General features: G+C 48.4%; 1 protein-coding gene across 1 annotated transcript; it reads right to left on the minus strand.

Annotated features, from left to right (window-relative positions):
* Window positions 1-21,259: 21,259 nt before the first annotated feature.
* DKK1 (dickkopf Wnt signaling pathway inhibitor 1) lies at window positions 21,260-25,043 on the minus strand. Its single transcript, XM_085605335.1, has 4 exons — window positions 24,677-25,043; window positions 23,470-23,623; window positions 22,651-22,800; window positions 21,260-21,830 (listed from the first exon to the last, which is right to left on the minus strand). The coding sequence occupies exons 1-4, from the start codon at window positions 24,905-24,907 to the stop codon at window positions 21,577-21,579; spliced, it is 789 nt and encodes a 262-aa protein (XP_085461461.1). The 5' UTR covers window positions 24,908-25,043; the 3' UTR covers window positions 21,260-21,576.
* Window positions 25,044-26,206: the final 1,163 nt, after the last annotated feature.

A 26,206-nucleotide genomic window follows, 5' to 3' on the forward strand; every position in this document is an offset into this window, starting at 1 on the left:
TTCCGCAACTACTCAGTGGTTGGGAGAGAGAATGAAGTATGTAAATGTCTTCCCTGCCAAAATCTCTAAGACTTTCGTTTCTTATAACCTATTCAAGGATAACCTGCAGCCATCGGAAGAGAGGGGTCGGACGTGACGCCCAGTCTGGCTGCGGATCATAAAGCATCTATGACATCGACCAAGGGGGAAGCGACGAAGCAACGAGGGTGTGAGACGAGACACCATTATCAGAACGATGAGCGCGAAGGGCTACATCGAGGCCCCTGCTCACTGACCAGCGTGCCTGAAGTCTCAACCCGTCGGGCCCGATTGATGGGCCCAGTGCTGAAAAGATTCTGCCCCCCCCCCTTTGGTCCGCATTTTTGATCCGATCCCATGCCACCCCATTCTCTCTTCCTCTTTCATTTGGACTATGACTTTGACCTACTACCGAGGAACAAAAGGCCGGCACCCTGTCTCAAAAGTACCTGTGGTGAACTGTGTTAAGGAACAGGACTGTGATCAAAGAACAGTGAGTGGTCACACCCTGCCACGTGAAGAAATCGGATTTGAGCTGGACCTTAGTTCCACCGCCGGTGCTCAACAGTGCCAACGAAAGAAGAACCACAATGAGAGCTTACCAGTGATAGCTCTTTATAAAACAAGGACACTGGAAAGAAGAACCCATGTCAAAGTTGAAAATCCTCTCCCAACCACCTTATTATATTAACTATCTTCTTATCAAGTTTTCATGATGTTGCATCAATCACTTCCGACTGTACACTGAGAAGTTAAGAAAATGTAACTTTGTATAGTAACCTTCATACAACACCAGCCATGTACACGAGTATACTGCAACTTTGAATGTACTTCCTCCTCGCCTACTTCATCAAACTGTATGAGACAATGTACAAATGTGTCAGATTACTCCTGCCTACCCTAAAGACTCTGTATCTTTAAATGTGTGACGAACATTGACGATACTGTAACTGAAAGGCTAACAAAGGCGAATATTGGCCGGACAAGCTGGCGAGATATGTTAAAAGGGAGGACTGTGGAAATTTAGCTCGCAAACTGAACATTATCTGCGCCATCTTGCCCCTCCCCAGCACCACGCACAAGCGAACGCACGGCCGCCATTTTAGGCACCCCACTCTCTCCCCGCTCACTCTCGACCGCCAGCGCCTTCCCCTGGCGCTGCAAGCATCCCCCGCGCGCTGGCCACCCCCGCTCTCTCATACAGGCCATAAACCCTCTCCTTCTGCGCGACCCTGCTACGGAACCACTTCCGACCGACAACCCATACATGGTCATGCCTCTCCTTTGATAACCCCCTTCCTCTGCGCCCCATTGTCTGAACTGGTCCCAGGCCATCGCCTAGCCCTGCGGATGCAGTTTATTGCCCCTACTGTAAGGGAAACACCCCACATCAAAGGGATTACAGTAGAATCAAAGCCCCTACCCCCTGAGACCCGGCCGGTTGCACACACCCCCGGGAATTAGCGGAATTCCCTGCTGCGCGATAGCCATCTCCCACTGCGGGTAGGGTGGGAACCTCTACTGTAACCATGTGTGGGATCGGATCTGAGCCGGGGCTTCAGGGGATATTTCCCCGCACATCAAGGGAATCTCAAGAATATACTATGTGTAATAAAGCAATAAACCAGTGTATAAGAGACCAGGTCTCAGAGATGCAGTTAGAGCACCTCGTGACGATACCTTGCTGTCTGATCTGATGTGTTCTGCTCCGACGGAATAAAACTTTGTTTCCTGCCTTCCAGTCTCCGGCGCCTGCCTCTTTTATTGGTAAATTATCGAGTGGTATGAGAGGCGATTACCGCCGGGCAAATACTTGAAAGATTATCGACTGAAACTGCCGCTACCATTTAACAATGGTGTGGTCAGTCCAGGTGAGTTCTGTGGTTTAATATGATTTTCTTGCTGGAGGTGAAAATGGGGTCAAGTTTATATCTGGCTATGTGCATGGGTTTGGTGACCAGTTTAGTGAGGCTGATGTTCTTTATTTTCTCCAGGGGGGGTGATGGAGTTGGCATCTTTGGGTTCATCCATGTGTGAGTTGAGGATGCAGATTAGGACGTAGTTATGATAGTCGATTGCTAGGGGAAGATGAGGTTGGGAATGGCGTTACAGAATGTTGCTCTGGGTCACTTGAGTCTGTAGGCAAGGATGCCTCTTATCATAGTTTTTGCGTCGATTTGTAGTAGGAAGTTGAGGTGCTCCATGAGAGGCGTGGGGCCGTTGTTGGCAATGGTGCATCTGATGGTTTCCTTGAATATGGTAGCAATGCCTTTTTCTTGTTTGTTGCCGCAGTCTCTGTGTATCATCTTGTAGCCTTTGGGAGTGGCGGTGGTGATGTCAGGGTTCGAGGAGGGGTTGAGCAACGTTTCGGTGATGAAGGCAACATCTGTGTAAAGTGTGATGATGGTGTCCCAGATTTCCGTGACATGTTTGCAGAGTGAGCGGGTGTTGAGCAGGATGCAATGAAGTAGTTGCAGGATGTTCTTGGTTTTGTGTGCAGGAATGGTGCAGGATCTTATGTAGGTTGTGTCACAGGAGAAGTGGCAGTGTCGGCAGATGAAGGATCCATTGGTGGATCTTGGGGAGGAGCAGACACAGCTGTTGTTTCAGAGTCCAGGAGTTCCTTGGCAGTGTACCATTGGGTGGTGGTGGCGCCAGTGGTCCTGGCGCTGGGTGCTGTCCAACCGGCGTTGCAATGGCAGGGCACCCACTGCACGCTTCAGCTGCGTGGCAATGTGGCAGCCTCACTTAGAGGTCCTGGTAGGTGTTCCTTGGTGCCAGTTAGGGGCCTGGAACTTCCAGCGCAGGGCCAGCAGGTGGCACTGGGACAGGGACAGCAGGGAGTGCAGGGACAGCAGGCAGCGTAGGGACAGCAGGCAGAGAGAGGACAGCAGGAAGCACAGGGACAGCAGGCAGTGCAGGGACAGCAGGCAGTGCTGGGACAGCAGGCAGCACAGGGGCAGAGACAGCAGGCAGTGCAGGCACAGAAAGCAGCACAGGGACAACAGGCAATACAGGGACAGGGACAGCAGGCAGTGCAGGGACCCAGTACCTTAAGTTGGAGGTCAGATGAAAGAGGGGTAACCCAGCCCAGCCTCCTCCAGGCTCTGACGGGCACAGATGGGCCCACTCTTGGCATGTGCTTTGCCTGGGTATGTCCCACGAAGCAAGAACCACTGGGCTCTTACGTTGGTGCTGAGAGGTGTGAAAATCGGCTGAACTATCTGGCCTCTCCTCTGGGGCTGCTGGGAATGTAGACCTGTCTCATCTGGTGGTGGGAGGGGGTATGAGATGTGGTGATGCATGTGGCAGGAGCAGGAGGGGATACAACATCCTGGAGGGAGGAAGAGAGTGTCTTCCGCACAAACTGGAGCCACCAGGGTCTTAAGTTGGCACCGGGAGGAGCAAAAATCTGCTGAACCAGCTGGCCCCACCTCCTGGACAGGGACCGCGCTGGGACTGGACAGGGACCTGGAACGGGCAGCACAGGGACAGCAGGTAGCGCAGGGACAAGGACAGCAAGCAGCACATGGGACAGCGGGCAGCACAGGGACAGCGACAGCAGGCTGTACAGGGAAAGCAGGCAGCACAGAGAAAGGGCCAGAAGGCAGCGCAGAGACAGCAGGCAGAGCCGGGGCAAGGACAGCAGGAAGCTCTTACCGCAAAGACAGAGCCTTCGGGGTCTTAAATTGGCACCAGGGGGTGCAAAAATCTGCTGAACTAGATGGCCCCCCCTCCGGGGCTGCTGGGAAATGGAGCCCTGGACTCATTCGGAGGTGGGGGGCTAATGAGGCACGATGATGCAGGTTGCAGGTGGGGAGACAACCTCCTGGAGGGTAGCGAAGATCAAAACATCTTTGGAGCATGTACCTAACTTGATCAGGTGCTATTCTGCGAAATGTTCCACATGAAATTACCATATAAAATTATTAACAGCCATTTATTAATGGTGAAATAATTACATTTCATGGGCACTGCAATACAGTAAAGTAGTTGGGAGGCAGAGTGGGCTTGTGACAGGAACATGCTACAGCTGGGACTTTAGCTGATCTTGAATATTTTTCAGGACATCACACTATATGCACTGGGAAATTTACAGAGGCTCTACCTTCAGGGAACCCAAGAAACCACCATCACCAGAAGCAGGGTATTTTCAAAAGGGGATCTTTAATTAAGCAGTATGCCTTACTTTCCATTCAAGACAAATGTTTTAATCGGGCCAAGATTATATGGAGGGGACACATCTATTGCCTCTGAAACTGGTACACGGCCCCGCCCCATAACGACACAATCATTGAAATACCCACCAGACACTCATTTGCTGTTTTGGCTAGAGAATAACTTAGGCTGTATTTATTAACAAAAATATAACTCATTAAAAGTCCACACACTTCACATAGGAACATTTAGTTACAAGAGTGTGCAAAATTATTTTCCACAATACATAGTCACCTATATATCAAGTCACCTGAAAGCCAGTCCCTCCTCGTGCAGCCAAACATTTTTGTGAACTCATGGTTTGACTTCCCACCTTGTCCCCCTGGCACTCCAATCCCTTCTGGGCCTCACCTCAGAGCAAACGAAGTCTGCTCTTATATGAAACCAGGCTCTGTTCATCCATGCTAGGGGCCAATCCCCCCCCATAACAATTCCCCTGGGTCACCCCCAGCACCTGCCAGAAATATGGGCAGGTCAACTAGGCCTTAACTTGGTTTGCTGGCACAGACCACATCCTCCACCGCCCCAAAGGGCCAACAACAATTTGAGCAACCACCAGGAATGGAAGGTTGATATGGGTGGTGCAAGCAACTGACCCAGCCCCTAGTTAAATGCTGCAAAAGTCCATTTGAGTTCCACATAAACCTGGTATTCGGTGGGCCTCATTTCTTGTGAGATGCTAAGGTTACCAGACGCATCCCCACCAACCATAAATTCACCCCGCCACAGGCGAACATGGTTCACCTACCATTTGGCCTCCCCCAAGTTGTAAAATGATTTGGTAGGCAAGTGAAAACTGTGTATTCACAACATGTCATTACCTGGAGCAGAAAGATGCACTCCGGCAGGGAGTAAAAACTTTGACCTCTGATGTAACCATAGGGGATGTACCTAAGTCAAGGTGTCTTCAAAAGCCTCAGTATTTTTCTGTTCAGACACTTTGTGATTTGTTAAGAGCCTGAACAGAGAACCTGCACACCACACCTGCCTTGGGACTATGCAGGACCATGTTATAACTCCTTCAGGGAAACTCATAGGTAACCACAACATTTTGGCTAATATTAATTCAGATCCATGTTACCATGCTCAACCAGATCATTACTTCCCAAATGGAGTATAACCAAAAACTGAGGCCGAAGCCCTCTTGGAGCAACCTTCTTGATGACCTTTCACAGACTCCTGAAGCACAAGCCTCTTTGACCATACCACCTAATCCTGAAGCCTTCCATGGCCCACTTGGTGAAGTCACCAGCTCAATACATTTTACAAGTACTCTTCACATAGGAAAGCTCCAGGACCAAGATTTTCTGTGGATGGATAGCACCTAGATGTACAAAGAAGCAGTACGGGGTAAATAATGCAAGATTGCATTGCTGCTGATGGTTAAACCATATTACAGTGAACATATCACTTGAAGCAAACTGACTTCCACTTTCCAATCCTCTGAAATATTTGTGCATCAAAGCCAGAAACTGTGGTTGAAGTGGATGAGCTGATGCAACAAGAATGTGTTCCAAAGTTAGGTGACCTTTGTGAACTAAAACCTAGAAAGCGGGACTCCAGCAGTATGGAAGAATAGCATCCTTGCCAACTTCCATGTATGTCTTCACTGCTCGCACTGTGCAACATTGGTGCCCAGAGGCCATGCAAATTATGTGTTCACCCTACCCTTTTTGTTCAGTCTTAGAGAAAGGTAGGATAACATCCAGAGCCTCCCCGGACAACTAATCCCATCAAACAGCACACCTGCATGAATGTCTGATTTTGACCTAGCCACTTGCTCCCGTACTCTAAAAGCTCAATAAAGGGCCAGACAGAAGGCAACCTAGAAGAGAAGGACCTCAAGTTTTGAGGGACACACACCTGGGAGCCAAGAAACAACGATTTCTTTCTTGCCAGTGTCAAGGAGTTCTCTTGGTTCAAGCCTACCCCCTTCAACCTTTGCCAACCCCTCATAGTTGTCTTAATGAAAAATGATATGGCCAGGGAGGCGCCAATGTCCCATGGTGGACCACCCTCACAAACTCCCCTGCCCGCCCAGCACCCATCCATCAATGACCAGGCCTGAGACCAATCTTGGGATTATAGATCGTAAGAACTCTTGGCCGTTTTTACTTTATACACACAAAACTATTTTATCAGACATTAAAATTTGCACAGTAGACAAATTATTTACATATTGCTTACAAGTGATAACCTAACCTTAACAGAGACGCTAGTACATGGAAGTCACCTAACCATAACTAGTTTGTTCCTGAGGAACCACCAAGATAGCAAAAACCAAAGGAAATGATGGACGGAGTGTTGAACAATGCAAGCACTCACCCCCAGTCAACTGATCTGGGTTTAATCCATCACCGTTCTTTAGCCCACTCTGCCACCCCAGTTCAGACATGGCCATATGCAAATCATATGCTCAGACGTGAGTCCCTTGCTCACTTTGCCACTGGATTCAAGCAAGCCTGGCTGAAGACGGCTGAAATGCCAGAAACCGGTCCTAGGAAGCTTGTTTCCGGTCCAGTGATGACATGGCTTGGCAGTTCGGGCTGGACTGTTCCCATGAGGCACAGGGTCAGACTGATTTGCATATGGCCATGTCTGAACTGGGGTGGCAGAGTGGGCTAAAGAACGGTGATGGATTAAACCCAGATCAGTTGACTGGGGTGAGTGCTTGCAATGTTCAACACTCCGTCCATCATTTCCTTTGGTTTTTGCTTTGTTCGCCATAAGTTGGCAGGGTATGCTCAGACGTGAGTCCCTTGCTCACTTTGCCACTGGATTCAAGCAAGCCTGGCTGAAGACGGCTGAAATGCCAGAAACCGGTCCTAGGAAGCTTGTTTCCGGTCCAGTGATGACATGGCTTGGCAGTTCGGGCTGGACTGTTCCCATGAGGCACAGGGTCAGACTGATTTGCATATGGCCATGTCTGAACTGGGGTGGCAGAGTGGGCTAAAGAATGGTGATGGATTAAACCCAGATGAGTTGACTGGGGGTGAGTGCTTGCAATGTTCAACACTCCGTCCATCATTTCCTTTGGTTTTTGCTTTGTTCGCCATAAGTTGGCAGGGTATGCTCAGACGTGAGTCCCTTGCTCACTTTGCCACTGGATTCAAGCAAGCCTGGCTGAAGACGGCTGAAATGCCAGAAACCGGTCCTAGGAAGCTTGTTTCCGGTCCAGTGATGACATGGCTTGGCAGTTCGGGCTGGACTGTTCCCATGAGGCACAGGGTCAGACTGATTTGCATATGGCCATGTCTGAACTGGGGTGGCAGAGTGGGCTAAAGAACGGTGATGGATTAAACCCAGATCAGTTGACTGGGGGTGAGTGCTTGCAATGTTCAACACTCCGTCCATCATTTCCTTTGGTTTTTGCTTTGAACCACCAAGATAACCATTATTAAGTGAGATCATGTCTGTTTCCATGACCCTTCCTCTTAAACCCTCTGTCCAGACCCTCTTTATGGGAGGTCCCCACCTTCCCTCTACCGCACCAGGAGCTCTCCTATACTAGGAGCTCCTGTACAGGGGCTCCGGCTGCCCTTAAAATACCTATCTCAGGCACTCCTGCACCCATGTTCTTCGTTCCTTGTGCTAGTTCACGCTAATTGCATCTGTGCTGTTGTTGGCAGGTAAGGACGGTGTCAGTGACCAACCTAAATTACCCTGCACTACTGCAACCTCATTCCAACTTGCTGCCAGCACCCCTTTAAGGGTCCAGTGATGCTGATGTTGCTTATTGGTATAAAAAGAATGCCGTAGGTGCCCCAAGTGTCCCCAAAAATCATGGGCTCACCCGCCACAGTCCAGCATAGTTCCCCTATTATCTGGGCCCCCCGAACAGTCTTCATTGGCCCAGTTAGGCCAACAAGTTCTCCATAAACATTGAATGACCTTCCTGTGATACATGTGAACTGTTCTATAAGAGACAAAGCTCCCCTTTGATGCACCTGTAAGGTAAAGATGATAAACTGGCTGTGTTTAATAACTTATCAACCTTCCTGTTCAACCATTTTACCGACTCCTTGAGGGCCCTGACCAACTTACCACCTTTCCAATTCAACCTCGGGACAATGTTAGATCATTGTATTATGGTCTCCGGGGAACTTCTTAGAGAGCCAACACATTTGAAAGACAATCAGTTCAAATAAGTCTTTTCACCCTAGCTCGGCCAAGTCATTGCCTCCCAAATGTATGATTAGCACCTCTGGAACCGGAAGCCTTCGGGCAGCATTCTGTCCAATGCAATTTTCACGTTGATCAAGTGCAACGCTCCTTGACCACAGCAGGTCAGCTGATACCTGGCCATCCTTGCCCGTGTTGCGTAGTCACCTGCAGGATAACAAAACCTTTGCACGCCTCACATTAGAGTGGCCCAACACCAGCATATCTGTAATATCTCTTGCTCCTGCGCTGACAGGAAGAAATGAAGTATCCAGCAGCCGCATCACCTTATCATGTCCTTCACCTGTGCTGACAGGAAAATACCATAAAGGACGCGTAACATTAATGCCAGAACATTAAACCATGATCAGTCTCACATAGCGCTTGTTGCAGTCAGACTTCCACCTGTCTATCCTTTAAACTGCTTGTCCCACCAGCCCCATGCCTACCGTCACAGTAGCTGCGCCAATCCGAAATTAATGTAGTCTGCAGGATCGAACCCTGCTAACACCAGGACCCTACTGAGCACCTTGGCAAATTGGAACTTAGTGAGTGGCGCCCCATCCTTGTGTACAAAAAGGGGACCCAATGCTCCTTGTGTCCGGTGAGCAGTAAAAATCTCCAAATTCCCCAACAGACAACACTCATTCCACAGGTCCCTGTGCAGCAATATATGGTCTCCCCTAGCCTTGTCAGTCTTAGAGCGGGTAATGGTGACTGCTACGGACCCATCTGGCCATTGAATATCCTCCAGCAGTAAACCACCACTTCTGTCCTCCTTGCTCTTTGCCACTAGTTCCCCAACCCTTAGTGCCCCATAGAATGCTGGGGAGAAAGCTGTCCTGAAAAAGGGGAACCTCCCGCATTTGACCTGCACACCTTCTCTAGCAGGTTGCTGTCTAGTCTTCTTAGGAGAAGACTGTTTAAACACTCATGGTAGCGTGTCTTCACAGTGGGAGCGCCAAAGGCAAGCCAGTCTGCGCCCGTCAGTTCCTGGAATGCACCATGCGCCAGGACCTGTGGACATTTTTCTGCATACTGTTACACTAAGGAGGTGCTGTTGGGATAGAACAGGCCAGGTAGGTGGCCGGATTGTATTCTTTTAAACCCTGAAGCAAAATGTTATCAATTTTTTTGCACTAACTGTAATTTTACCCCTTGTTCGAAGGGCTTGGATCACTGGACTAGGTTGACATGGGCGTACAAGCACTCGGAGCACAAACTAAACTCCATGGGTTATTTCTTATTTAACGCCCAGTCATCTGTTAAACATAAATATGAATTGTATGAGTTTTTAAATTTTACATCCCCCAACTGCTATTCCTAACCGAAACGTAGTTGAATTAAACTTCTGACCCAGATACTGTATCTGCACTGCCCCACTTACTATGCCATTAGTAGGCTTGACAGGCTCAGTAAACGTTGTGGTGACCTTGAAATAGTGTATCATGACTCGTTAAGTTTAATAAGCAAACATTTTATTATTTTGAATTGTGAAGCTTGAAGATGCAAGATAACAGATAGCTGCACTTTCCATGGACTTTTTATCTATAGGCACTGGGCCTAAGGCTACTGTTGTAGACTCTGTGTGCAGTCATATTGGCATCAGTGTTTAATACTCTAATTAAACTATATTAGGGGATTTTAACTTCCATTTGGAAGACCCGAATGATAAAGACACAGTTAAGCTGAAACAAAGAATATAGACAGCCACACACAAAAAAGGCCACATTTTAGATGGCATTATTTCAAATGATCCCAATCTGAGGTTGGATGCTGTACTGCTGTCTGATTTTCTCCAACTTGGCCGCTTGTTCATTAATGCATTCCACTACTGTCATGTTGTCTGACCAGAATACCACTGATTCACTGCAGTACTGCTCTGACCAGATTACGAGTGCCACCAGAATGGGGAAGAGCTTCAAGAAACCAATGTTTGCCACCAACCCAGACACAACCCAGTCTCTTTGCCACCATTGGGCACACCGAGATGTACCCAAGATGGTGCCAAAACCCACGCCGACTGCAGAATATGTAAACAAACCTAACTCCTTATTGGCATTAGTGGGGCTTGACCATACCACTGACCCATTGATATCCTTCAAAAATGCCTCCCAGGTTCTCATATCCTGGTGGACTTCACTTGACAACCTAATATGATGGTGTCTCACCTTCAGGCCAGACATGCCCTGCGCATTTGACCTGGAAAATCGGTGGTCTATGGATTTGATATGTAGAGCGATATTCAACTCTCCCAACACTACTTGTAACTGATGCAATGTCACTTTCTTGGCCCCCCAAACATTCCTCCAATGCCCTTGTAAATGCCTTGACTTTCTCCCGAGGAAGCCTAGACACTCCTGCCTTGGAATTCAACTCTATCCCGATGAATTTGACTGTTGTAGCCGGCCCACATGTCTTTGACTACCCTACCGGGACCCCAAAAATTCCCATCAGTTCCTGAAAAGCTTCTAAAGTCTTCCCACATTCCACTGTGCCTTGGAAGCCAAGAAACAAGAAATCATCCACATAATGTAGATTCCACTGATGACACGATCCCAGCCGAAATACCCACTCCAAGAAAGTGCTAAACCTCTCGATGTAAGCATAGGAGACTTAACAGCCCATGGGCATACATTTGTCTAAATAGACAGTGCCCTCAAATTGGAAACCCAGTAACAGGAAATCATCAGGGTGCATTGGTAGCAGCCTAAAAGCGGATTCTATATCCGCCTTCACTGACAATGTACCACGTCCCAGCTCCTGGAGCATTGCAAACGCCTGGTCTAGTGAGTTGTACTTGACTGAGCATAGTGCACCATCAATAGCCTCATTGACCGACTGACCTCTAGGCACTGACAAGTTGTGGATCAAGCGGTACTTCCCTGGGTCTTTCTTCAGGACCACCTCTAAGGGGAAAACACGAAATACCCAAGCAGGACGGAATCAAATGGACCTGCCACCCTCCCCAGATTAATTTCCTTCAACATCCTATTGCTGGTAATGCTAGGAATAGCCAGCAGTGACAGACGATTTTTGCAATAGGTTACCGCCATGCAGCCTTCCGTCGAGATACTGAAACCTTTCTTAAAATCCTCAGACAATTACTGCGCTACATTTGTGTTGCTGTAAACATTCAACCACATCACCATTGAAGGAACGTGACCCTTTTTGACACTGTCACCCCCAATTTGTGCCTGGTATTTGATGTGATTTTGACTGGAAGTGCACTGGGTTACTTCTAACCAAGTCTCCAATGCCAGATATCTTTCCCAAAACTGAACAATTGTTTCTCCATTTGGCAATCCCTTTAACATTCCCTGTAAGGTCCTAGCAAATGGAACCCATGGCACCTAGGGCAAGGAGGCTAAAGAGGATCCATGAGGGCGGCAGCACAAATTGTGCCACACTAAGGGACTCCTCACTGAACACATACAGACTTCCACTGCAGGCTGCGTGTCTTGGTGCAGACAAAAGTGAAAACACGACATGGTGCACATCCCTGTATGCCAGGCCCACAAACACTGGAGGATTAGGGAGGCTACAAATATTCAGAGAGAGACCTTCAACATATTCAAGGAATTGAGTTGAACAAAAGAACAAAGGACGGTCGCTAATCAAGCGGACTGTGAAAAGGTACAGGACATCTTCCTAGCTAAGGTTAAAAACATAATCACTGAAATAGGCAATACCTGCATTACCTCCTGTCCCGTATCAGTGATGGACTCACTAGAGTTCCTAGATTCTTCTCTCTCAAGCTTCCCGGCACTCGATTCAAATGGCCTAGCCCATATTGTGGCCAAAGTAAAATCCGGGTCTCCAGAAGATCTCTGCCCACCTCTGGTGTTTTAAAGGGTCGCTTCGGCAGTAGAGTCAAAAGTACTGTCCCTAATAAATCTCTCTTTGACCACAGGGAAGGTACCTCAAAAATTTAAAGAAGCTACAGTGATCCAAAAGCCGAAAAAAGCTGGGGCAGACCTGAACAATTTGAAAAACTTCCGACTAATCTCCCAGCCACCTTTCTTGGCCTAAGTTCTTGAGCAACAGGTGCTCAAAACTCTCTCGACCTTCTTGGAAGAACATCAGCTGCTACTCACACGACAAGCAGGATTCAGGGCCCACAACAGCACTGAATTGGTGATGCTCTCAGTGCTGAATGAATTGAGGCTAGCAGCTGACAAGAAGATTCCCTCTGCACTGATCTTCTTAGATCTCTCAGCCGCGTTTGACACGGTGGACCATGCGCAGCTGCTGGCCCGTGTCCGACGGCTGGGAGTTACTGGGACGGTACTTCAGTGGATTACCTCCTTCCTGAAAAATCAGTTTCAAAAGACTTTTTGAGACTAGGGGAATGTTGGTCCGGGAAGGGTGTCCTACGTTGGGGGGTCCCACAGGGCTCTGCGTTGTCCCTCCTGCTATTCAATATTTACCTCCAGCCACTGGTTGAAGCACTGGCAAAACTAGACTGCCAGGTGTTCAACTACGCTTATGACACCCAGCTAATTGTCCAAGTTAATAACTGCCCTCAAGCACAGCTCAACGTCCAGAATATCCTTCGGCTCACCATGAACTGGATGACCTCTAATTCACTGAAGGTAAACCCGGATAAGACAGAGGTGCTGGCTCTAACCACAGAGGCCTCACCCTGGTCAAACCTTTTCTGGCCCCAAGAGCTCAGTATCACCCCGACACCAGTACCAGTCGTAAAGAGCCTTGGCATCAAACTAGACTCCAAACTAACTTTAAACAGTCAGGTGTCAGCTGTAGTGGGGAGCTGCACAGGTCTGATGCGGCAACTCCGCAAGCTCGGTACCCTGCTGTCATTCTCTACCATGCGCACCGTCGTGATGGCCCTAATACTGTCACGGTTGGACTACGGCAACGCAGTATACACAGGGCTACCTGGGGAAACTCCAGGTGGTTTTAAATGAATCGGCAAGCATGATCTTTAAATTACCAAGAAGAGCACATGCTACCCCCCTGCTAAAACAGCTACACTGGCTCCCTATCAAGCAGAGGGTCAGGTTCAAGGGTCTGTGCATTGCCCATAAAGCTAAACATGGAGCGGCGCCCAAATACATCAAAGATAACCTGAAGCCCTATGTGCCTACATGCCACCTCCGGTCATCTGAGGCCAGCTTGCTGGCCAGCCTGCATTTTAACAGAGCTACATTAGGGGGCAGGCTTTTTCAGTCGTGATCCCCCAGATCTGGAACAAGCTTGCGGACAATATGCGTAGGGTATCCATGCTACTTCCGTTTAGGAAGAAACTCAAAACCATCCTGTTTACTGAGGCATTCGGTTAAATCCACCTATAGTGCGCTGACTACACTTGGGACCAGGGGACTCCGGTCCACGCTACTAGCGCCTAGAGACCTTTGGTGATTGGCGCTCTATAAATATAATCTAACATTAACACTGCATGAAGTGTAGGTAAGTCACCCCTGCAGCAGGTCTTACTGCCCTAAGGCAGGGTGGACTATACTACATGTGTGGACATATCTGCAAGAGCAGATATGATCCTGTGCTGGTCGGTGCAATTTCTGCCAGTACAAGTGATCAGGGAAGCCATTTTAAGTACATGTGCTTTACACTGGTGAAAACGAGTTCCCCAGCTGCATGATGATTTCACTTAAACCAGAGATGTTTGGTATCAAACGTCTTGTATTAATAAGCCCACATTGATTCCAGTGTTGGATTTATTAAGACATGCAACCAGAGGGCACCTTAGAGGTGCGCTAGCTGACTGGTCTTAGCTAGTCTGCCAACAGAGATGACTTTCTGACCACCAAAGGTGAGGGCCTTTGCTCTCAGGAAGTCAGAATAAAGCCTGCATGGGAAGAGGGTGCGTACACCCCCTCAACAGGATGGCCTGAGAATTAGCATTCTAGGGCAGGGGCTTCAAAGAGCCAACCACTCTCAGTATGCAAATCTGGCGTCTCTCACAGTAGAGTATGTCCCCCTCCCTTTGTCCAGAGTCCCTTTGGCACCTGGACAGGAGGGAAAATTAGTAGTCAAAGAGGCATGCCCACCCTCAGGCTAGTACCATCCCTAAGGAGGGCTACCTGAAGTGGATACAACTTTTCAGCATCTACCATCTTTGTGATGGCAAACTTAGGAATTCTAGTACACGGTTATGTCCAATTGCCACAGGAAGAGGTCACATAGGGGGTGCAGTGACCCCAAGGGTAGGTAGCCCATTGGCTACTAACCTACACTGCCCTATTGCCCCTAAATTCAGTATTTAGGGGAGCCACTGACTTGGCGCCAACCCGTCCGGCCTGCTTGCTGACTTGGACAATGGTGCGAAAAGGCAACTTGACCTGCAGCTGCTGTGTCTCCAAAGCCAAGGAGGACTGCCGGCACTTTGCCTAAGAACCAGAAACTTCCGTAGAACAGCAGAGCTGCTCCCCTGCAGGTATCAAAGACTGAGCTGTGAGGCTTCAAGACTGCGAAAACCCAACACCGGAATGCACCACTGCACCTGAGCAGCCAGGCCCGAGCCGAAGTGAGCCAGCTGTGTCAACGTGGTCCCCAGACCCTCCAGACTCGAAGCTCACCTTGGTTTCCCTGCTGTGGACTTTTCTATGCCACCTGCAGGCTCTGTTTGCAGGCCCCCTCTGCCATGACCGCTCCCAGTGACAAAAACACAATGCCTAAGGACACCCCTGCACCCGCCACCCGTGGAGAAGAGGACCAAAGGTGCCCCACGTCCCTGAGCATCGTGAGGCTTGAGCCTGCTGTTGGCTCGGTCCGAATGGCCTCTCAGTCCATACCTGCAGCCTCTTTTCGCCAAGAGCAATCTCAATAGACTAACATTGGGCTAAACGCTGTATGCACCACTGCACACAGACGCCCTAGGGCTGCTGGTAGTGACCTGCTGGTGCAGCCTTGAACCGTGCCCCCTACTCACCTTAAGTCCCGGAGATTGGTCTCGTAAGGCGCTGTACACTACCTGTGTGCGTACTTGTTTTGACCTTCAATAGGATAACATTGCAGCCGCTGCAATTTGCACTGAGTGTTGCCTTTTTAAAACCAAACTTATTTCTCTTGCAAAACGTACTTACCTGATCGTATTATAATATAAATATATATATAAAGATACATGTTATTTTTGTAAATTGGTGTGGATCTCCTTATTGAGTCATGTGCATCATTAATTGACTGTGTATGTAGATGTCTAACACTCCTCTCTGATAAGCCTATGGACCACACTACCCACCAGAAGAGCACCTTGAGATTTCTAGAGCAAGCCCCTGTCCACTAGTAAGGGAATACCTGGACTCTTTGCATGATATACCTCATTTTGGTAAATCAAATAAAGAGCCAACTTCCCACAACCATTGCCTGCCAGTTAAGGGGGGCCTTGACCACTAGGGGTGGTCAATCCTGCTTTTGGGACCCCTATCCTTTGACTTTTTAAAGCACTTAGACGCCAGATGCAATGCTAAACCACAGAAGGAACTGAAGTGCTTGAATTTGCATGTCCCTGAAGCTCTGGAACAGGATTTCTTAAGAGTCCCAGCATGACCCCTCCCTTGCTCCCCCCGTCAGTAGTTGCCCCCAAGACTGCCCAAAAAGGCTGACTTGGAGCAGCATCAGGCTTCTGCACCTTCATGAAGGGCAGCCAAGTGTTCACATCAATCTGATCCTGTGCTCGAGTGGGCCTAGTAGCCTTTATCCTCCTTAATTACTTGTTGTATTCCCTCCGAGCATTGCCCCCAAACTCATCATGCGCACACACTATCCTTTTCTGATAGCATGCCAATTGTGCACCAAGGGTCGGGAATCACTCAGCCGTGACTGACCAGAAAATCGTGAACCCCTTGACCCAATTCAATGTTTCCGCAACCGTCTTTCTGTAAGGCCAATGCCCACAGTCCCTAGAATGCAAGCACTCCTTACATCATTTGCTTTTCTCCCGCTTGGGCCTATCAGAAATCAATTTACACATATCCACATAACTGCCCTTCCAAATCTTGTCCTTCACCTTAGTCGGCACGTACTTACCCAACTGATCGTGCTCCAAACACACGTTCCCCAAATCAAGGGTCGCCAATGGTGACACTGTGCCTGCTGGTGTAGAATCCTAAGGAATGGGTGGAGTCCAGACTGCCACCAGTACTGCGTGGGCCACACTACTTGTGTGTGGATTGCTAGCAACCCCTGACCCCTGTGCTACCTGAATGGCCATCACTGACCCCCTAGACACTGCTGAAGGTGCGCTATTTGCTACAGCGTGCCCCTGCATACCTTGCACACCTACTCCGCCTAAATGGGCCACCAGCCTCCTGGACTTTTCAACATTGCCACTCTCTGCTACTCCTGCCAACGCACCCCCATAAGTGGTGCAGTTAACATTCCTACCTTCGATAACCATGGCAACACACTAGCTAAATTTGTGACTATATCGGGGTTGCCCCACACCACCTGCTGTTGTGAGCCCAATCGCCATGCAACTATTGCCATTCTTCAAAATGCTATTGTTTGCTGCAGGCACTATCACTGGCGACGAACTAGTCTGTCTGCCACTACCACCTACACTGCCCACCAGCACAGCCTCAGGGGTAACATGTGCTCCTTGCCCCCCTTTGCTACTTATCCTTGCCCCCTGACACGTTTCTTAACTGGTGGGAATGGCACCCTTGGGGGAACTCTTGTGCTTTTTCACTGGACCTGGTGGCTCCAGTGGCTGCCCTTGTGGTCCCTGTTGGTGCAAAAGAGCCAATATCTTGTCCACAGCATCCATCCTATGCATCAATGCTTTGCGATTGTGTTTCAGAATCAACTTTTATTCATTTTTTAAAACAATACTTTTCAATCAGCTCAGGTTGGGCTGATTGAAAAGTATTGTTTTGAAAAATGAATAAAAGTTGGATTCTAAAACACAATCGCAAGACTCCTGAAAATTGAATATTGTTGAATTGGAACATATTGGATATATTTCTGGGCTTTTTGATGGCTTGAACTTTGGCTGAAAATAGATTTCCAAAGTATACGCTCTTTTTTAATTGTTTTTGGGATATTCAATATTTGTGGCTTCTAAGCAGTGAGGTCACGAAAAGTAGAGCATACGAGTTCACAAGATGTCTAGTAAGACGCACTAGTGAGATGTTGTTTATTTTTACAGCGCATCAATGACTCCATATCCACAACAGTGAGCGCTTGGTGGCTTTCTTAGCCCCACCAGGCATCTTGAGATAATACCCAGCTACTTACAACACCGTATGACAATCCTTGCCCTACAGTGTCCTTTCCGCTCCCCCACCATACAGTCGGCTCTCCTGAATTTTTTGACAGCCTCTTTGAATTGGTCAAATTCCAGGTTCCTGTCAACTTCACAAAGAAGGACATTGCCGACAAGTGTCTCCTTCTATAAGCAGTTGATATGTCCTGCTTTAGAAACAAAGGGAACGCAACCCAGGATCTTTCATAACACAACTCCCTCTCACTCGCTTGTCTATAAAACACTGGAATGCCCCTTCATGGGCTTTTAAGGTCTGACAGGACAGAGCATCAATCCTTCATAGTGGGTCGTGGAACGGTAAGGGTACTTATGCTGCCCCCCGGAAGGAAATGTCTGCATTCCTGCAACTTGAAATGAGATAGAGCACCAGAAGACTTATTTGTCACCTGTGGTACAAGCTTAGCCTTAAATGTCACATTATTCTTTAAGCACAGCAGAATTGCCTTTTTCACCACTCTAAGCACTATCTTGCACTTTGCATGCTGCTGGCTAATGGATTCAACCACAGCCACGTTTTCAGACCAGAATATCACAAAAGTGACTACACCACACCGTCAATCCTACCAGAATGGGAAACAATTCAAGCAAATCCATATGTCAAAGAAACGGACACAAACCAACCTTCAGGCCACTTCTGCACACACCACTTTCACCCAAGAATCACTTTAAAATCCATGCTTCCTGGAACACCAGAGAACAGGTCAATCTTTTGGTGGACTTGAGTGGACCAGTATAGACCACCAATCTGTTAAATCGGTCTCGTAAAGACACCCAGATTGTCAAATTCTGTTTGACCTCCATTGAAAACCTGGTCCTTTGATGTTTTAACTTAAATCAGCCATTGCCTGCACGATGGAGCTGGAAAATGGGCGGCCTATGGTGATGATGCGCAGCCTGAAATGTAACTGTCCTACCAACGCCTGTAGCTGATGCAACGTCACCTTCGCCGCCTCCAAACACATTAAGATGGAATCCTTGAAGGCAACCACCTTCTCCTAAGGACACCTACATGCTCCAGCCATAGAATCCAACCCAGTCCCTAAAAACCTCAGGGTCATAGGTCCATTGATGTTTAGGGTGCTAGAACCTTCAATTGGGTAGCACCTAGAATACATAGCAGGAACCCTCATTAGTACAAGCCCAGCTCTTCCTCAAACAGTCCTTAGTAATGAACTGGGTCACATGTTGGACATAGGAACTTGCTTCACTGCAGCGTGACCGCTTGGTCCACTCACATTGTATCCTATAAACTACCGCAGAAGTACTGAAGTGTGAGCCGTGTGGACACAGGAATTAACGTGTACCCCATATAATGTCCTCCATACCGACTCATTCTAGACAAGAGTTTATAGCTATGTGGTGCAAATGTCTCCCTTTCCGTCTACATCTCTTATACTGTTAAGAAACAAGTTGACAAATTAAATGTGTTTTGTACTTCCATTCCATAAACTTTCACGGGCTAGTGATGTCCCAAATCCTACTGTCGACGCCCCTGGTCATTCTCTTAACAGGTCTTACAGGAGAGTTTATCTTTGCTTGCAAAAACTTCCGCAAACAATTTCACAACTGAGGGATTTTGTTCGCTTGGTGGCAAATTGAGCGTATTACCGGTTTTGTACCGCAACTAGAAACGGCATGGAAGAGACCTGGAAAAAAGACATCCGAGGGAGTCTTCTGTCGCAGTAGCTGTACACTCACTCGGTTCACGCGTCACGACCCCGCCTTGGAGCAATGAACATTGTTTCCATTTCAAAGGGGTGAGATCTTGAGTACCCAGCACCGTGTATACTCTGGCTGAGGGTGGAGGGCGTTTGTGCTTTGCTGCTGCTGTTAAGGCCCGCTCCTCACTCCCAGGCAATATGATATTGTGCGCCCTGTTTAACTTAGAGCAGCCGCAGGATCGCTTCCTGTGCCGACTAGAAACCCACAGCTTACTGTCCCAACTCGCTCTCCAGGATGTGCAGGTGAAACTGAAATCCGGCCCTGCCCCTGGGCGTTTTCTGCTGAAAAGTGAAGAGTGATCCCTAAAGTGCTGTTCTTCAGAGCGGTCCCTCGAGCAGCAGCGGATCAAATAACCGCGGCCCTTGTAGAGCTGGGCAAAGGCCTTTCTTTCCAGCGGAAGTATCTCTCCGGTGCATCTGTAGCAGGTGGGTGTACGTTTCCTCTCCTTTGTGCGCTCTCGAGACGGCGGACTCCGATACCCGGGGCCCTGGAAATGGAAAGCTTGTCCCGGATGTACACAATGGCACATGGCGCGGAAGCAGACAGAAAGAGAGAGTTTGTACGGGATGGGGGAGGCGGCGCGCCCCATCAGAAGACGCCATCGCGCCCTTACATCCTGCCTTTGAAATACTGTAGTTCAGGCTGCTTGGACTTCTGAACCTCAGTGTTTCACATTCCAAATTACATCACAAGCACATGCAAGTTTCCTAAAATACTCGTAAAAAAAAAATCACAGCAATAAGTTTACGTTTTACTCCAGTTTTAAAAGGACGCCCGGAGAAATTGTTCTCCGAGAAACATATAAATTGGTTAAATCACCCGTAGCGCCCCAAATAGGATAAAGGGGGGCATGGAGAGATTAAACAGCTGCAAATTGTTAAAAGACTAGGGGGCATATTATCAAGCCAGGCGATACAATTATCGCCGCTTTAGCGGCAGAAAACTGCCGCTAAAAACGGCGATAATGGGCTTGATAATATGCTCTATGGAATTCCAATTGAAGCCCATGTTAGATGTCCGTCACATCCAACATGGGCTTCAATTGGAATTCCATAGAGCATATTATCAAGCCCATTATCGCCGTTTTAGCGGCAGTTTTCTGCCTCTAAATCGGCGATAATTGTATCGCCTGGCTTGATAATATGCCTCTAGGATTATAACCGTATCACATAATTCCAGCTACCTAGCATCTACGCCATTCTTCCAGGCAGCAATGATGTATCAGTTTTGTCCTTAGAGGGTCATTTTTAATGTGTTTCCCTGATCCCCGTAATGATAGCGAAGGTGCATACATTAGCTAAAAGTTTCGTAAAATTCTTAGCACAAGATACCCCCATTCCACCTGATAACACATTTTAATACCACCCAATATTGATGAAAATATTATATAAAAGCCTGTGAGGATCCGCATAACCTCCGCAAAAAGGTTGTTTGCAAATGCTGTAAAGTGCTATATAGTTCAGATTTCCGGAAAACGCACGTCTGCTTACCATAATGGAATATGTTGACAATGTGTAATTAGTTAATTAATGCATGTAGTTCGGGAAATGAAAAATGCGGATGCCAAATAATCGAAAGGTGCACAAATAGGCGTTATTATTTTGTGAGTGGGCGGTTAATAATGAATGAGAAAGACAGTAATTAAATGGAGGTCGAAAAATGTCGGTCAATGTTGAGCCCTTTTTGTGTTCGTTTACACATATGTATAGAAATATTTCCCTCTACATGTTGAGTAGGGGACACGGTTGCCTCACAGTACGTTGTGGATTGTTCTGCATTTGATCACTTTGGTTACGATGCCCCCTCTCGGTAAGCTACTGCAATGACTCCATCCACTGCTGAGGTGCGAATCCAAATCTTTAGTTTATAAGAGCAAAAACGCATCCTCTACTATTTCAATGTTGTTTATTTCAATTAAAATAAAGACATTTCATATTACAGGCTCTGGATAAAATATATATAAAAAAATGTGTACATATTTACAATACCAGAAAGCAGTCGTCCTGCAGCACCGGATTTTACACAAGTGTCCATATGTACAGCCAAGTGCCACAGTGTATGTACAACACAGTAATTTACTGCAAAGAGCGAATTTAAAGTAGTTCCATAAAAGAAACAAGCCATGTACCCCGCACTTGGAAAAAAGCCAGGGTGTGTCGCGCGCTCACGCTGCTAGTGATACAGTCTCGTGAAAGAGTCCTTTCTCTGGGTTAGTGTCTCTGGCAGGTGTGCAGTCTGGAGGACTTGCTGGCGGTGTGCTCGCCTTTCTGTGTCCGGCAGAGCAGGCCGTCCCCGCAGTCACAGCGCTGGAAGATTTCAAGGCCGTGGGAGCCTTTCCGCCTGTGCTTCGTGCAGACCTGCCCTTCGGTCAGCACCGGCTTGCAGATCTTGGACCAAAAGTGTCGGGCACAGCAAAGGCCTTCGGAGCAGTCTGACGAGCGGAGGCAGACGTCGCCTTCTCGACCTGGCAGGAGGGGGAGAAAGAACAAGAGAGTTAAATCAGCTGCTGCGTTTAGTATTGTTCACAAACTGCACAATACATGGGGTGAAGTGAAATATTCAAAATCAGAAACCAAATGCCAACCTGGAGAGGGAGCAGAATAAAGGAACAGGTGGGTGGTGTTGGTTTAGTGGGGTCATGCAGTTGGACCAGAACCAAGGACGTGGATTGTCTAGAATAGGGACATTGCTTCTAGCAGGATGATGCCATGCGCGAGACTTCAGGCAGTCTTGTGGTTTTTTTTTTAGGCAACAACACTTTGAACTATGGGACATGTAGTTCAAATATGGATATAGGGTATTAAAAATGTCGGCACTCAAAAACGTCTAATGAGTCACGACAGAAGGGTTCACGCGTGACATTTGGTCACTAGGCAGTTATGCCTCGAGCACTGGTGAAGGACCCCGACTTAAGAAGCAAGGAATGCATTGTTAAAGCATAAAAACAACGGAGCCCCAGAAAGATAAAAGAGACCGAAGACCTGCAAGCGTGAGGATGGAAGTGAGAACAGAGTTGCTCTCGAGTAAAGTTGGAGTCTAGCCTCCTGCTGGGAAAAACTGAGAGGCACTTGATTGAAGTGTTTAAAGGAGTATAGGTCTAAGTTACAGGAAACGAACGGATGGAATTAATTTAAAGGTAGCGTTTAATCCTGGTGGTTTAGACATGAGCGCTGAAAATTCAGACAGGAAAGTCAATTGGTGTTCCAGAAGGGGTTTGCACAGGATCACACAATTTGGTTAAACGAGGGGAGGCTCGGATTAAAACCCAGCTATGTTGAACATACCTTTCAGGTGATGCACTCTCGAGGGAGACGTGGTTCTCTTGGGCTGTGTGTCCAGGGTCCCGTGGTCGTGAGTAACACTCTCCAAAATGGTCTCCTCTATGTCTCCGATGTGAACGTGCTCCGGCTCCTGGTCATTCGGCACGCAGATACCTGACGAGAGAAAGGAACCCACCTGCGTGTTAGATAACAGGGCCTCCACTCGGGTGTGAGTTCATCACTTAAACAGGTGGCAAGGGATAACATTATCAGAGTTTAACCAACTGGTCCTCAGGGGACTTAACTACCTTTAATTTGGATTGCACAACATTCACTTTGGAGCTTGCCAGACCCCTTTCTTTTGTAAACACTCAGAAAAGTCACGTCAGTAAATTAACGACGGTAGGAACGTACGATCTTACCCTGGGTGCATAGGTACAAAGTATACCCAAGGTAGGGCCTTTTCGGAAGCTAACATAGGGACATACTCCTCCACGCTAACTAAATCATAGTTTGTTAAGGGTGCGGGCACGGCAGATTCTAGAGCTCTGGTAGTAACGAAACTTTTTCAAAATAAAATATATCTAATGGATAAGCAATTAAGCGTGCACGGACCCTCAGTGCAGTTACTGAGCCCGGCACCAATGTCCGGGAAAGGCGGGAGGAGGCATGGAGATGCAGCGCTGGACCACTCGGAGCCCAGGCAGTCCCTCTCCCACAAGACATCTAATCAGATACTGACAAAATATCAGTAAGTAAGGTATGTGTTAAGCTCAAATGCCCCCACCCCCCCCTTGCTCCAACTGCCCCCACAGCAGCTCCCCGCCCGACCCCGGTGCTCACCGTTGTTGCAGTAGTTGCCCGGGCAGCACATGGCGTCCCGCAGACAGCGCTTGCGGCGCTTCCGGCAGGCTAGGCAGACGTGCGCGGCGCCCCCGCGGGAGCCGTAGCAGAACTCGTTGAAGGCGCAGTCGTCGTCTTCCACGCAGGAGAAGGGCTGCAAGAGAAGAGAAGGGGTGAGTGAGGGGACAGCGGCACCTGCCGCGGCAGGATGGAAAACGGGCACAGGAGCCCGGGCCACCACCAACCAAACATCACAAACATGACGCACCACGCGCAGAACACATGCACCAAGTCTAATCACAGCCAGGGAAGTTCTGATGGCCCCCAATAAAGCACCAGCACACAACAGGTAACGTATGGCGGAGGAGGGGGCTCTAAACTACGCTTGAACCCCTACCAGATTTGAGGACCTATAAAGGAGCTCGGTGTAAAATCCCAGGCATCTTAAAAGTTAGGTGGCTTTGTGAACCTTTGAGCTAAATAACTGGGGACTTATTTACAAGCCCTTGCGCCACCGCCCCCCCCCCCTGTTAAAAATGACGCAAATGTTGCGCAAGCGGCTTGTAAATAAGCCCCCAGGTATCAGGTGCCCCAAACCTAAACCAACATATGACAAACCTCGAACGAGGCGACTGGGCGTCTAGTCCCATCCCAGCGCGGCATATCCCAGATATAACAGCCAGGAAAGTCCGAGGACCCACATTGAAGCACTCCCCATCACACTGCGCGTGACAGGACACCGGAAGGGATGATGCTCCCGGAGCCGCGCAGCTCCCGGGGGGTGGGCCTGATTTAAGCACGATCGTTTCCGAATCCAGCACGCCTTGCAAACAGGACAGGTCTCTTAAAATTAGCTAAAGTCCCAAAGCGACCAGTTATCAAGCGAGCTAGTCGTTCCCAAGAAACAGTAGTGCGCGGGCAAACGTGTAAATAGTCGGTGCCGTCACCTCAGCTTGCCTGCGATGCCACAGCCACCTATAAATCACTATAAATAACGCCTCGTACCGTTTAGAAGAATAAAGAATGTTTCCTATTTTCTTGAACAGATTGATGAAATGATGTGCGTGCATTTTAAACGGTGCGCATTTTCTCCAGCTGTCCCTCAAGCTTTTCGTGCGCACCACTACATGCGCTCAAACGTTCAAATTCCACGAAACCATACTGTAGAGTACAGCACAAACGCTGGACAATCACAAGAGATTCTTACCTGGTAGGCGTCCAGAGCTTGATTTTTGTTGCCAACGTCCTGGGCGATGAAGTCCGGGCTGGCACTGACCGGGTAGCCCGTACCCTGGCCCCCGGACAGAGTTTTGATGGAGTTGGAGTTAGACAAGGCGGGGGAGCCGAAGGCAGAGTCCAGAGAAGCGAGGCAGCAACAGAAGGCGAGTGCTGCCAGCATCCCGCGGGGAGAGGGCACTCCCTGTGGACCCCGAGCCATGACAGTAGCAACAGTAGGCAGGAGACAGATGCCAAGGCACTCCGGGGCACCGCACAGGTCCTGCGGAGCCTCTCAGTAAGGTATCCAGGGAGGAAGTGGCCAGGAGCTGAGACAGGCACAGAAGGATTCTGAGGATGTCCTGTGCAGCGGCGCGCTTTATACCCGGCTCTTGTTGGCACTCCCGCCCCCCGAGGAGACTACAACAAAGGGGGATGGGATTTCAAAGACCCGTGGCTTCTCTGACGCCCATCACGGAGCCCAAACCACTGGCTGGACTCCCAGGATGAGGATTTCACAATAATGGTGGCAATTATTAACACGTTTTTGGCAGATTAGTCAAATCGCAGCACCGGTGCAGTTTCAGGGGGCTTGACAGGGCACACTGACCTGTTCGGATTCCCTGCCGGTTACCACTCTCCATACGCACAGTTGCGTCTCCTCAAAACCATGAATGAAGCAAACATACATATAGAAATTTCTGTATAGCAACAGGTAGTGTATCATCCACCGCCTCGTGGCGATGGGAGAGTAATTCCTCAAATGAGTTAAACACCTGGCGTATTTCACTCCTGTCCCGAATAATAAAATATGTAAATTAAACGCTGCATCTGACACTCTCCTGGAGTGGGTAAACTTATTGCCATCGTTTTTTTCCCCCCGAAAGAGTTGTAACATTTTCTTGCAGTATATACTACCTACACATTGACGCGACCAGGGTGATCCAGTTTTAAGGTACGTAGGCATCCCGGGGAGCAGAGGGAATTTTCCAACCTCCCTTTGCTATGCAACCGATTTCTGTAGAGGGCTTGCTAAAAAGAAACTCCATCTCCACATCAAAAGCCAAGTAAGAATGGAGGGCGAATTCCCTAATTGGCTTTTGATGGGACATTTAGAGGTGAGGCGCGAGACGACGTTAGTAAATTGCCAACCAGATGAGGCAGGGTTTGTGCAAACAAGTCAAACGGCTCCCCTCCTGGACCGCCTAATGAAAGCACGTTTTAGAGACGGTTTATGGGACCAAAACATATTTTGACTCCATTAACATTTTTTTTCAGCCGTGCAAGTCAAAGGGCGCGTAGGAAGGAGGACATTAACATTGAATTGGATTAAGTGCATCCCTGAAGATCAAAGCGCTGCGCGTAAATCCGACACAGTGGAAAATAATACAGATTAGCCTCCGCCCAAAGTGCCATAAAACAAATATGGGTGGATTATCAGCGGGTGATAAAGAGTGCCTCCGATCTGCAGGTGAAGGTGGCCTCATGAGTCGCCAGTAGCTTTTTCTACTGCGCAAACGTC

This window comes from Triturus cristatus, chromosome 1_2, assembly GCF_964204655.1.
Source record: "Triturus cristatus chromosome 1_2, aTriCri1.1, whole genome shotgun sequence".
NCBI classification, from domain to species: Eukaryota; Metazoa; Chordata; class Amphibia; order Caudata; family Salamandridae; genus Triturus; species Triturus cristatus.